This window comes from Monodon monoceros, unplaced genomic scaffold (assembly GCF_005190385.1).
Source record: "Monodon monoceros isolate NGI ecotype Baffin Bay Population unplaced genomic scaffold, NGI_Narwhal_1 Super_Scaffold_10, whole genome shotgun sequence".
Taxonomy (NCBI): Eukaryota; Metazoa; Chordata; class Mammalia; order Artiodactyla; family Monodontidae; genus Monodon; species Monodon monoceros.
The window spans coordinates 13173768-13187370 of record NW_021703766.1 but is presented as its reverse complement, the minus strand read 5'-3'; the positions used below and the strand labels follow the sequence as shown (position 1 = coordinate 13187370).

General features: G+C 45.7%; 2 protein-coding genes across 7 annotated transcripts in view; one reads left to right on the top strand and one right to left on the bottom strand.

Moving 5' to 3' along the window:
• The window catches only part of ST3GAL2 (ST3 beta-galactoside alpha-2,3-sialyltransferase 2), a 73970-nt gene that overhangs the window by 51307 nt on the left and 9060 nt on the right, over positions 1 to 13603 (top strand). For 2 of the 6 annotated variants that reach the window (XR_003791537.1, XR_003791538.1), the window contains exons 7-9: positions 4639 to 4831; positions 11096 to 11384; positions 11478 to 11517. Coding sequence is in view for 1 of the 6 variants with exons in the window: in XM_029208997.1 (XP_029064830.1) it covers positions 4639 to 4755 (117 nt within the window). In the remaining 5 variants the exon portion in view is untranslated. Of the gene's footprint in view, positions 1 to 4638; positions 4846 to 7823; positions 8029 to 11095; positions 11927 to 13603 lie in introns of those variants that run through there. The other 4 variants (XR_003791534.1, XR_003791539.1, XR_003791533.1 and 1 more) reach the window with 4 other exon arrangements.
• Positions 5014 to 13603, bottom strand: part of DDX19A (DEAD-box helicase 19A) — a 26416-nt gene continuing 17826 nt past the window's right edge. The window contains exons 6-12 of the mRNA XM_029208957.1: positions 12444 to 12546; positions 11934 to 12048; positions 8555 to 8732; positions 7946 to 8183; positions 7241 to 7403; positions 6590 to 6781; positions 5014 to 6156 (exon numbers count right to left, since the gene is read on the bottom strand). Of these exons, the coding sequence (XP_029064790.1) occupies positions 6095 to 6156; positions 6590 to 6781; positions 7241 to 7403; positions 7946 to 8183; positions 8555 to 8732; positions 11934 to 12048; positions 12444 to 12546 (1051 nt within the window). The 3' untranslated portion in view covers positions 5014 to 6094. The remainder of the gene's footprint in view (positions 6157 to 6589; positions 6782 to 7240; positions 7404 to 7945; positions 8184 to 8554; positions 8733 to 11933; positions 12049 to 12443; positions 12547 to 13603) is intronic.

Here is a 13603-nt window from a genome sequence, read left to right as displayed (position 1 = left end):
GTCCCATGTCCATGCCTCAGTCTAGCAGGGATGTGTGTTCCTCTGGGAGAGGCACCATGTTTGAGTGAGCAGTAATACAGTCTGAACACAGAGGGCTCTTTGGAGAGAAACATTACGATTTATGGCCTGACAAGGGGTGGTGGATACACACTTGGCTGGCACTCTGGCTGGATGCTAGAGGAAGGGCAGGAAGCGATTAAATATTTTACCCATCAGAGGAGTGAACGGCTGAGGGCTGCCATTCAGCAGGCGAGGAACTGCTGCCTGTTACATATTTGGCAAAGTAGGAAAACATTCCTGGCTTGGTGAGGGGAAGGGTGAAATCCTGAAACCCTTTAAAAAATCAAATTATTCCTTTCTGAGTGAATTAGGAATCAATGCTCCTTCTCACTACCCTTCCAGAAAAATCACAGCTTCTGCGGTGAGTTTGTCTGTGTGACAACTAACGCACAAAAATGCAAGATGGCCCCTCCCCTTACACTTGCCGAACTGTGGGTATCAGGACCAGCCTGCTCCCCGAGAATATAGAAACAACACCTTTCATCTAACAACTGTTTCTGCTGAGAATAATACAGGCTCTTTCTGGCAACATGGCTTCTCTCCAGGGAGAAGGCTTGGTGAAGTAGAAAGAACATATGGTGTCTGCATTCAGAAGGATCTGAGTTCAATCCTTTTGCTATGAGGTAACTTTGCCTTTTCTTTCTATACACTTAAAACTGTTCTAAAAAAATCAATTCTATTAAAAAAAAAAAAAACAACCCACTCTTTTCAATGGAAAGAGTCAGGGGAAAGTGTCCAGAAGAGCCAACCAATCAGGAACATCCAGTTTAGAGCTTATGGGAGCAAGAAATAGTTTTATTGTAAATGTAATCATTTCGCTTTCTCTTTCTCTACTGAAATTCGGTTGTGTTATTTTTGTCCTTAAAATGAGAGTATAATTAGGATTTAAAATCTAGGATTCCCATTTATTGAGTTTATTTCAATGACTTTCTCATTTCTAAAATTTCTAATCTACCAATGGTATGCTGGTAAACTGCCTCTGAAAACAAACTAAAACCCCTGATTTATAGTGTTGCTGATTTCTGTGGTATAAATATTCCCAGCACAGCCAGTTTCAATCTGCCAGTGATTTACCAGCCAGCTTGTGTGAGTTTCAGCACACCACTGCTCTTGTCCAAATTTACTTCATAGTTTCTTGCTCTTTTCAGTGAAATGTAATCATTTCACTTTCTCTTTGAGCATCCAAACATACTGTAAGCCTTTTATGAGGCCATTCCATAAAATAAATTTTACCTGGGGTGAATTTGGTACCTTTTTTTTTGAAGTATAGTTGATTTACAATATTAGTTTCAGGTGTACAACACAGTGATTCAATGTTTTTATAGATCATGCTCCATTTAAAGTTATTAAAAAATAATGGCTGTATTTCCCTGTGCTGTACGATATATCCTGGCTGCTTATTTATGTTATACTTAGTAGTTTGTATCTCTTAATCCCATACCCCTATCTTGCCCCTCCCCACCTTCCCTCTATTGTTTGCGTCTTTCTTTGCATTCAATTTCTTCTCTCCCCACAATCCACAGGTGGGTTTGCTTTTTAAAAATTTTTTTTAAATTTATTTTTGGCTGCATTGGGTCTTCGTTGCTGCGTGCGGGCTTTCTCTAGTTGCAGCGAGGGGGGTGCTACTCTTGGTTGCGGTGAGCAGGTTTCTCATTGCGGTGGCTTCTCTTGTTGCAGAACACGGGCTCTAGGCGCGCAGGCTCAGTAGTTGTGGCTCGCGGGCTCTAGACCACAGGCTCGGTCACGGGCTTAGTTGCTCCGCGGTATGTGGGATCCTCCCGGACAAGGGCTCGAACCCGTGTACCCTGCATTGGCAGGCAGATTCTTAACCACCGCGCCACCAGGGAAGCCCCACAGGTGGATTTAGCAATTGGCTCCATCCAGCTCCCCGCCCCTCTCGCCCTTATTCTAGAGCCAGGTGCGCTGATTCAGTGAGATCAGAGGATATCAGACCAGGCAGGCAGTTGACAGGATGGTGTGGCTTACCGGTTGCAGCGGGGATCCGCATCCTCCTGTCTCCTTTCTGGGCCTGCGTCTTGATGAAAGTCTCTGTCCAGCTGGCGTGCAGGCGAAGCTCCAATCCAGCGCCCTCCAAGCGGCGAGGTTGCCTTGAGTTCTGGTCTTGTGTGCAGCGCTTCGCTTCCCGGCCCCTGTGCTGAGCGGGACCTAACAGCCTGCAGCTGCTCGGTCCCCGGACGGGAGCCCAGCAAGCTTTGGCTTCAGCCCTGCTCGCAGCTTTGCATGTTTCCCCATTACTGGTCCATAGAAGTATTCATCTCGTTTTTCGGGTCAGGCGGTGTTTTGTTTTCTAGTTTTACCTTTTCTGTATCACTGTTGTGTTTTGGGGTCAAAGCGGGTGTCACTTATCTGGAATGCTGGCGCTGCACACGACCTCCTCTCCCTCTTTGCCTGTCTCCCTTCCGAGCACCCTGAGCACTGCTTCCTCTCTACCCCACCTCGCCTTGTCCCCGGCCTTTCTGGAAACTTGCTCCACTTCTCGCTCCCACTTTTCTTCTCAGAACCCCTTCCCGCACCAGTGGCTTGCATGCGCCCCTGACACACCTGCAGTCACCGTAGCTGCTGCATCCCCAGGACACTCAGTCTCACTTTCTCTCACACGTGATCCCAGCTGGACCCTGTCGCTCAGTCTCAGCTCCAGCCCACACACCCACTCACCTGGAGGTAACTGCCCGTAATCGCTCACAGCAAATCAGGCAGGCAAAACTACACTTCAAAACCTACAAAAACATGAGTAAATAATTTATAATACTGGGCTTCCCTGGTGGCGCAGTGGTTGAGAGTCCGCCTGCCGATGCAGGGGACACGGGTTCGTGCCCCGGTCTAGGAAGATCCCACATACCGCGGAGCGGCTGGGCCCATGAGTCATGGCTGCTGGGCCTGCGCGTCCGGAGCCTGTGCTCCGCGGCGGGAGAGGCCACAGCAGTGAGAGGCCCGCGTACCGCAAAAAAATATATAAATAAATAAAAATAAAAAGTAATAATAATAATAATTTATAATACTGAGATGAGGAAAGGTTTTCTAGCCATGACATGAAATCCAGATTTCTTAATAATGAAGTCTGAGCAATATTAAATTTTTTGTTTTTGTTTAACATCTTTATTGGAGTCTAATTGCTTTACAATGGTTAGTTTCTGCTGTATAACAAAGTGAATCAGCTATACATATGCATATATCCCCATATCTCCTCCCTCTTGCGTCTCCCTCCCACCCTCCCTATCCCACTCCTCTAGGTGGTCACATAGCATCGAGCTGATCTCCCTGAGCTATGCGGCTGCTTCCCACTAGCTGTTTTACATTTGGTAGTGTATGTATGTCCATGCCACTCTCTCATTTCGTCCCAGCTTACCCTTCTCCCTCCCCGTGTCCTCAAGTCCATTCTCTACGTCTGCGTCTTTATTCCTGTCCTGCCGCTAGGTTCTTCAGAATCAATTTTTTTTTGTTTAGATTCCATATATATGTTAGCATACGGTATTTGTTTTTCTCTTTCTGACTTCACTCAGTATGACAGACTCTAGGTCCATCCACCTCACTGCAAATAACTCAGTTTCGTTTCTTTTTATGGCTAATATTCCATTGTATATATGTGCCACATCTTCTTTATCCATTCATCTGTCGATGGACACTTAGGTTGCTTTCGTGTCCTGCCTATTGTAAATAGTGCTGCAGTGAACATTGTGGTACATGACTCTTTGAATTATGGTTTTCTCCGGGCATATGCCCAATAATGCAATTGCTGGGTCGTATGGTAGTTCTTTTTTTTAGTTTTTTTAAGGAATCTCCATACCGTTCTCCATAGTGGCTGTATCAGTTTACATTCCCACCAACAGTGCAAGAGGGTTCCCTTTTCTCCACACCCTCTCCAGCATTTATTGTTTTTTGGGTTTTTTTTCGGTACGCGGGCCTCTCACTGCTGTGGCCTCTCCCGTTGCGGACCACAGGCTCCAGACGCACAGGCTCAGCAGCCATGGCTCACGGGCCCAGCCGCTCCACGGCATGTGGGATCTTCCCAGACAGGGGCACAAACCCGTGTCCCCTGCATCGGCAGGCGGACTCTCAACCACTGTGTCAGCAGGGAAGTCCTAACATTTATTGTTTATAGACTTTTTAATGATGGCCATTCTGACTAATATTAAACTTTTGTGCAGTATTAAGAAAAAATGATTTTGTAAAGACAAAAAGGAAAACGTCCACCACTCAAGACAGTCTAATTTCCCTAAAATAGAAAGGTGGCTAAAATTCAATGAAGACTAACAAGCCAGTAGCAAAATGGTGAGATAGGAATGGGCAACACACCAAAACAGAAAAGTCAAATACCAATAAACTGAAAATTTGCCAAACATCACTAAATTTAAAAAAATGAAGCAGTTATATAATCTATTTTTACTACTCAGACTGGCAGTTTTAAAAATTGATAATAGAGGGAGTTGGTAAGCACATAATAGGTATCTTTGTTATCACTGCAATAACATAAATTGGTAAAAACTTTTCGGCAGGCTATATTAACAATGTGTTAAAATGTTAAGGGTCCCCACTCTGACCCAACAACTCTACTTCCAGGTATACATCCTGAGTGAGTCTCAGCTGGGCTCAGAGAGGAGCGGGACTGGTATTTTCACCGTGGGCAGCAACACAGTGGAAGCCCCCATGTGCCTATCACTAGGAGCCATGATGTAATGCTGGGGCAGCTACACGCTGGAATGATGCTTGTTCAGAGTGAGGCACATCCCTGTCACATGTCCAAGATACACGGGTAAGTGAAAAGGCAGGTTGCACAAAAGCGTGAGTAGAATGTTCACATTTTTGTAAGAGAAAAGTGGGTTGATATATGCAAACAGAAGGCAATATACTGAATGTTCACCAAGCTGCTAGTAATGGTGATTCCAGAGAGGTGGGGATGAGCACTTATACTTTATATATATATACACACACACATTTTTTAATGAGCATATATTAGTCTAATAAGCAGAAAAATACAAGTAAAAACAAATCGTGATTAGTAAAGCATTTCATAATTATTTTTAAATTTCTTAACATAATGAATGATGGGTATAGCTCTAATTTATCCATCCTTATTCATACAGACAATGTATGAATTAAAGTTCATCTACGTTACAGATGAACAGCATAATCAGAGTTTTCACTTGGTCATAACTTCCTTTCCAAACTCTGCTGCTCGACTCCAGGCACAGTGTGACATCCATGGGTGAGAATCAACTCACTTGGCCAGGCATGTGTCAGAAAACCACCCGGTGTCCCCTGGCTGCTGTGACACCAGGTACCTGAGCAGACAGAACTGCGGGAGGAGAAGGCAGCCCTAGATCATCCACTCTTGCCAGAGCATTCCCTCTGAAGATTCACTGACTTCCGTGGTTCTCCCCAAATCTGAGGTTTACAAAGTAGCCAAGATGCTCACACGGGGAGAGAGAAGGATACACTCTGCACAGAAAACAGAGGTAAAAGGGATCAGCTGGGACATCTCTGGATTTGAGGAGAAGGAAGGTGGCCAAGGGCAAGAGACATTCATGACAAGTCCCTGTCAGGGATGGGAGTGCTGCTCTCAGGCCTCTCTGCTGCTGCCCGCACGTTCCACCCACGCACAGGAGCTCACACGGCTGAGTTGCCCAGGCCTTTCCTGTCCTCTGCCTATACCTCTATCGTTTCTTCAGCGGCTAGAGGCTGGTCTCAACACCCCTAGCCAGAAAACAGGCAGGGGATCCTGGGGCCAGCGATTACCAATAGTGAGCACGTTATTATAAAGACGGAGGAAACCGTGGCTTTGAAAAGGGATGGGAGGAAAAGGACTAAATTTTTCAAAATGCAAATTTTTTCTTCTACCTTCCCCCATCATTTGCACAATTTTTGTCAAGTCCAAACGTAATTTAAAATGAGGTAGGTAGTTTCTCTCTACTCGTGCCTTCATCTTTGTGTTGACTGTTGAGGCCTGTGCCATGAAAGCACTAGTGTCCCGTGCAGGGGGAGCACCAAGGGTGGCACCAGTGACTGCAGCAGCTTCTCAGTTGGCTATTTTCTCAATCTCGTCCAAGTCATCTGTGTCCAGTCTTTCTATTTTCTTATCTGGGGGAAAGAAAAGAGAATTCAAAGAGAGACAAACATGGGGTTACAGAGACACACACTCAGGCAAGGGACAGCACAGCAGGGAGGGAGGAAACACAGGTCTCTGCTACCTAGGAACGTGCTGTGCCTCTGGCCACAGAGATCCTTCACTGAACCCCAAAGGCTTTCAGTGACTGAGCAAGGGACACGGACAGCACAGCCAGAGCCCCAGGCCCCTCAGCCTGGCCGGGGGGACTGTCATTCAAGTCCCTGAGCCCTGAGCTCTCCAGGTGTGCTCTTTGAGAACTTCCACATTGTAGGGAAGGAGGGGAATGGGACAGAGACAAAGGCCTCTCTCGGGGCCACAGGAAAACCTACCCGTCACCCTCCCCTCCCGCCCTGGACTTGCCCCTGTAAGGTAAGGGCCCAGCAGGGGACATTCCCAGGGACTCACTGAAATGCTCCTGGATTCTGTTCAGGATGTTCATGCTGTGCTTGCTGTCCACCATGTTCACGGCCAGGCCCCTCTTGCCAAAGCGGCCGGTGCGCCCGATCCGGTGCAGGTAGGTCTCGTTGTCCGGGTTCCCATCCTTGTCCACGGGAAGGTCAAAGTTGATGACGACAGACACCTGTTCCACATCGATACCTGCATGAAGGAGAGTTGGAGAGGAGTAAGGGTGGGAGACAGAAATCACTGTCGTCCACAGTCAGGCCTACACACACCTCAGGTGGAAGGAACAGTCTGGGATGGGCCAGCTCTGGGATTCAGACAAAGGGGCAGGTAGCAGAACCCAGAGGGAGAAAACAGAACTGTGGCAGGTACTGACTAAATTATGCAATCAGCCATCAGGCTCCAGAGAGCCTCTGCTGGATACCAGTATCTGGAGAAGCAGCTAAAGCCTCACTGGGGGCCCCAAGAAGAGCAGGTGCCGTTCTAAGCCACCAAGTCAGGACTCCTGGCTTCTGTGAAAGTTCTCCTCTGCTGAGGGAATACAAACAGGCTCTTCTAGAAAACAGGATCTCCCGCAAACCACCGGAGTGTCCCGCAGACGAGGATCTCTCCCGCTACCCCGAGCCTGCAGACCAGGACACAATCTCTGCTCACCGCGGGCACACACGTTGGTGGTGACCAGAACCTTCTCTTTGCCCTCTCGGAAGCGCTCAATCACTGCAGCCCTCTGCTCCACCACCATTTCACCACTCAGCAGAGCCACCTGGTGGCCTTCTTTTGAGAGCTCTGCTGCCAGCCAACTAGCTGTTTTGCGGGTCTGGAGTGAAAAGAATTGTTTTAAGGGAAGATACCTGTAAAAAAACAAATGAAGACACCTGCAGAAAAGTGGCTTGTTGCCATTAATATATATGAAGGCTCTACTGAGTTCAGTCAGCAGGTTAGGCATAAAGTTTCTGAATATTTTTTAGCCATGTGATTTTTTTGGATAAATTCCTTCAATGATCTTAGTGTTTATCTATAAAGACTGGTTCGAGCCAAAGGTCTTCATTCCTAAATACTCTATATTATTAAAACTTTAAAATTATTTTCCTGGATGTTATTTGGAGGTCTTTTTCCCAAGTTATCTCTAAGAAGTGGGACCAAAGAAGGTTTAGATCTTCAGTCTTCCCCTTACAACTCATTACAACCTGCGAGAATATGTCCTGGGGCAGATGGAGGTGATTCATTTCCTTTCCAGCCACAGGGAAGGAACCTGGTCCCCCAGCACGAAGTGGAGCTGGCTGAGAGGGAGGGCGCAGGGCCACACCCTCCAGTGGAGCTCCTCCCCCCAGGCCTCCTCCTGCTGCCGCGGCTACTCACATGGCAGAAGATCATGGCTTGAGCAATGGTGATGGCCCCGTAGATATTACACAAGGCCTGGAACTTCTCATCTCTGCTATTGCACAGGACGTAATACTGCTTGATGGTGTCCAGTGTCTCCTCCTCGCGCTTCAGTTTGATGATGTTTGGGTCTGGGACCACTTTCTGGGCAAATTTCCAGACAGAGTCTTCGAAGGTGGCAGAGAAAAGCAGCATCTGGCAGTTCCTGGGAAGCATCCTGCAAGGGAAGGCCCAGGTGTTCGACATGACCCCGACCGAGTGTTTCACTGGAAGGAACAGAAGCACAGCCTCCCCAGGCTTGGATGACCTGCGTCCCCAGGAAGGTGGCAAAGCAGGGAGGAGCACTGCAGGGAGGAGGGAGGAGCAGACGTGGAGCAGGGACGGCTGGTGGTAGAGTCCCTAAGTCTCCTTCCTCAACCCAGGCTGGGGGTATGGTCAGTGTGACATGGAAATGGCCCACCAAACAAATGCCTCTGAAAGCTGCAGAGTAAAGAACCTGGCAGGGGCGAGAAGAGGAGGGTGAAGTAAAAAGAGATGATGCTGCAGATCAGGAGGCCGAGAAGTTCCTCCTGGCTCATGAGTTCCTACCTCTGGATGCGGATGCTCTGATCTTGGTGGCCCTGAGTAGCTATCATCACGTCAGCCTCATCCAGAACAAACACCTTGATCTTCTTGGGGTCAATGAACTTGAGCTTGGAGCACCAGTCCAGAACAGTCCCAGGGGTGCCAATGACAATGTGCTCACTGATCTTCTGACCTCTTTCCACTGTGGAGACAAGATGTGTTCTGTGGGTACTTCCATGACTAAACCCGCTTTCAAAATGAAAGCCTCCTTGCCCATCCTTCCAGAGCTAGAACAAGTTAATTCCAGATTTCAAACCACAGGGGTGTTACCCAAAAGTTTTGTGTTCTTCTACTATAAAACGGGCATAATGACACCCATCTCACTGCACTGTGGTCAGGATTAAATCCTACACAGTCAACCATCCATGAGTGTTAGTTTCCCTTTTTCTACTTTCTCCTGTAATTCCCCATCACCCAATTCTTTCTCTTTAGCATAACACTTATTCTTTTTATACCATCCCTTCACTCATGGTTCATTGATTTCCTTATAAATTGGTAGTTTTGAGTCCTAGCATCCTGGCCCAGTGATTTTTTGCTTTGTTAGATATTCTAATTGTGTAGACAGTTCTCCTAAATACAAATTCTCTTTGATTGAAAAAAACACATTACTGGTGGGAGCTGAAACTGATATAACCATCTATCAAAATTACTAATGCATGTAGCCTTTGACCAGTGCTTCCACTATTACGAATCCATCCTGTATGTACATGAATATGTGTGAAATAACATATATGCAAGGATATGCGGTCATTAAAACATAACTAAGCAAAATATGACGCACCGAATGGATGACACCAACAAAAGTATAAAACCGTTTAGGAACTGATGTGGAACAATCTCCAAAATACATTATTAAATGTGAAAAAGAGGTTGCAGAGCAATTTGTATACCAATAGGGGCAAAAAAGAATACATGTAATATATGTACATGCGTGTGTGAGTGTTCTATCTATCTATCTCATCTATCTCTATTGCCGTGCCATGAGGGATGCAGGATCTTAGTTCCCCGACCAGGGATCGAACCCGTGCCCCCTGCAATGGAAGCGCTGAGTCTTAACCACTGGACTGTCAGGGAAGTCCCTACACGTTATCACATTATCACTTGCCTGTAGCCACACAGACTATCTCTGGTAGGACATGTGAGGAACGGGTTAGTACTGGGTGCCTTTAGGCAGGCAGAACCAGGTGTTTGAAGGGTATGGGAAAAGAAAAGTTTCTACCATATATCCTTTTCAATTTTGAAACATGTGAATGTCACCTATTTTCAAAACAAAATTTAAAGTTCGAGGAGAAAGGGACTTCAGTCAGGAATTCATTAACTCCACTGGAAAAGTTTTAAATGAACTCTTCAATACCTTGTGGTTCTCACTGTCCACTGCCCATCAGTCTAAACTGAACTTAAAAAAAAATGATACCTTAAATAGTTAATATACTAATCCTTCACACAGTGAAGTCCCCTGTTATTATAAAACAATCTAGAGAAGATCCATGTTGTCTCAAGATTCTGGTACAGTACACTTAGCTGCACCTATCAGTGTAAGACATCAAACACACACAAAAATACTAATAATTTCTGGTTAAAGTACTCTTTCTGCATGCTGAAACATGATGGTTTCCTCCAGGAAAAGCCCTTGTGTGATTATTTGTATGGTAACTGTACTAGCCGTTTTTGTTTGTTGAATGACAGACAAACTACAGAAAATCAAACGGAGAATTCCCTGGCGGTCCACTGGTTAGGACTCCGTGCTCTCACTGCCGAGGGCCCAAATTTGACCCCTGGTCGGGGAACTAAAGTCCCACAAGCCGCACAGTGCGGCCAAAAAAAAAGAGAAGAAGAAGAAAGAAAATCAAGTAGGGAATTTGATATACACTTTCTTGAAAATGAACAGAGAGCCTATCACTTAAATGAAAACAACTGACTGAAAACAACTGACTGTTATTTGTTGTCATGATAACGTTTCAGCTTAAGGGAAAATTAGAATTTTGGAACACTTCTATGTGCTGCTGTAGGTTTGAGAGTTTCTCCATGTATAAACTCCTCTGGGTTGGCGGTGATATTAATGCATTTTAAATGCTATTTAAAATTTTATATTATGAAATATGTCAACATTTGGAAGATCAGCATAACTCAATAAAACAGTATTTTCCAAATGACCAAGATATGATGTTAGAAAACCACAGTTGGGCAAAAGATGCATTCAAAGTGCAAGGGAGACCAAGGAATTTTAATGTAACAGTACGAAGAATTCATTAATATGATTTCAGATATCACATGGCAACTAACTTTTAAGTAATTACCACTTGTTAACAAGTTTTGGTATGGCATCCAAAAAAACAATATCTAAAATTATAAGAAAGGCTAGATTTTCTTCATATTCTTCCAAAGTAAGTACTTGGGGTCCTCAATAATGTTTAAGAGTGTAAGAGAGCAAAAAGTTTAAGAACCGCTGCTCTAGGCGATTATAAACTGCTGGGTTGAAGGGATGTCTCTCTTCCATTTTTCTAGGTAATGCCAACTGCTTCTGGACGTCAGTGTGCCAATGTATACTCCCCACTGGAGCACGTGAGCCTTCCAGTTCTTCTCCATCTTGGTCAACACTTGCTTTGCCAGACTTCCTCATTTCTACCATCTGAGAGGCATACAGTGGTTTCAGTTGACGTTTCCCTGATGACTAATGAAGCTTATCATCTTTTCACGTTTACTGGCCATCTGAATTCCTTCTTTTGTGAAGCGTCTGTTCAACTGGGCCTCTCTCGTCCATTTTCCTATTGGAATGCTTACTTTTTTCTAATTGGTTTGTAGTTTTATATATTCTGATAACTTCTCCATTACCCATTTTCTACCTGCCCCTCCTCCCATCTTAACCCATATTTTCTACATTCTACAGAACACATGAAAAAAGAATTGGTGGAAGGATTTCTGATTTGGTAAGAGCAAGTGAACTGTACGTGCTCTTAGATTACTCTTACTAAAGGTGTGCTTTGCTTTTAAAGAAAGGGAACTGACCCAACCTACCATCTTCAGTGCTCATCCCTCCCTCGTAAGCAGCTTCCAGAACTCTGGGTGCTGAATTCAAACCCTGGCTCCTCAGTGAAATACTCCACACTGGAAGAACCCCATGACTCATGCAGGGATTTTTTTTTTAACAACTAAAAATCTTATTTTAGGAGTGGAGAGAATTTTTAACAAATCAGCAAGTATTTAAGTAGATTTGCTAAAGGCAACACTGGGCTCCAAGGTCAGACTGAACTAGAAAGTTGAATCTCATCACCTCATCTTCAAAATTCATATACCCAACCACCCACCCCAACTCACGGCCTAGGTCTTGCCCCTTTATACTCACATTTATTGCCTCGAACAGCATAAGCAAGCTTTAGTTCTGGATGAAATCTGCCCATCTGCTCAATCACTTTTCCTGTCTGAAGCGCCAGCTCATATGTTGGGGAGAGGCACAGACACTAACGGGCAGATCATAGATCAGTTTAGGAGAGCCTTGTAGTAACAGACAACAGGCTCTAAAGCAACAAGTACACCAATGTCATTACCACTTGAACAGTGTAGGAAACCACATCCTTGTCAGCCAGGCCCACATTTCAGCTGTAGACAGAAGCCTTCAATAGGGAGCCCTGGCTTGGCAGATGCCTTCAGAAGCCACTGTTTAAGGCCGCTGCTTCCGAATCAATTCTACCCAGGTAAGGGCCTGGTGCACCATTGGGCTTTGCCTGAGCAACAGTCTGAGGCATCAGACGCACTCAGACTGTACCAGGGGCACCCTCGTTAGACAAACCCCCCCAGATAGCGCAGCCATTCCCAGGACGAGCAAGCCAGGGCCCCCAGGATTCCACCACCTCACCTGGGGGTATCTCTCTGCTGGTTCCACTCGGCTGAGCATGGCCAGGACGAAGGCAGCTGTTTTACCAGTACCAGACTGAGACTGGGCAATCAGGTTCTGTGGGCTGGATGAAGGAAGAACAGAGATGAAAATAATATTGGTTAATAACAGTCAAGTGTCGGGACTTCCCTGGTGGCGTAGTGGTTAAGAATCTGCCTGCCAATGCAGGGGACACCGGTTTGAGTCCTGGTCTGGGAAGATCCCACATGCCGCGGTGCAATTAAGCCAGTGTGCCACAACTACTGAGCCTGCGTTCTAGAGCCCATGCTCCGCAACAAGAGAAGCCACGGCAATGAGAAGGCTGTGCACCACAACAAAGAGTAGCCCCCACTCACTGCAACTAGAGAAAGCCTGTGCACAGCAACGAAGACCCAATACAGCCAAAAATAAATAAACAAATTTATTAAAAACAAAAAACAACCAAGTGTCCAAATGTTCTTTCTGGGTGGTAGGAATAGGGATTTTCCCCCTTCATGCTTCTATTATCCAGGTTTTCTGCACTGAGTACAATGATAAACTTTTTATATGATGTTAAAAAAAACTGCTTAAATATTAAGTGAAATGATTATTTTAGATGGGCTCACACTAAGAAATCCTCATTCTAGACTCTAGCACAGCTAGAGTGCCCCAGTTTTATACCCCAAGGGGCCTATGGAAATTAAGACTGCAGAGTAACATCTGTGCCCAGACAAATCCCTGAGCCATAATGTGTCTTCAGGACTTGGCTCCTACTATGTGCTCCCTTTTCTCATCTTTATGGAAAATTTAAGAGAACAAGTCAGATGCTTTAGAAGGAACTTTCACATTTCACTTCAGGTAACCCAATGTCATGGGAATAGGTGGCATTTTTTTTTTTAAATTTATTTATTTTTGGTTGCATTGGGTCTTTGTTGCTGCGTGTGGGCTTTCTCTAGTTGCGGTGAGCAGGGGCTACTCTTTGTTGTGGTGCGTGGGCTTCTCATTGCAGTGGCGTCTCTTGTTGCACAGCACGGGATCTAGGCGTGTGGGCTTCAGTAGTCGTGGCACGCGGACTCAGTAGTTGTGGCTCATGGGCTCTAGAGCTCAGGCTGAGTAGTTGTGGCGCACGGGCTTAGTTGCTCCACGGCATGTGGGATCTTCCC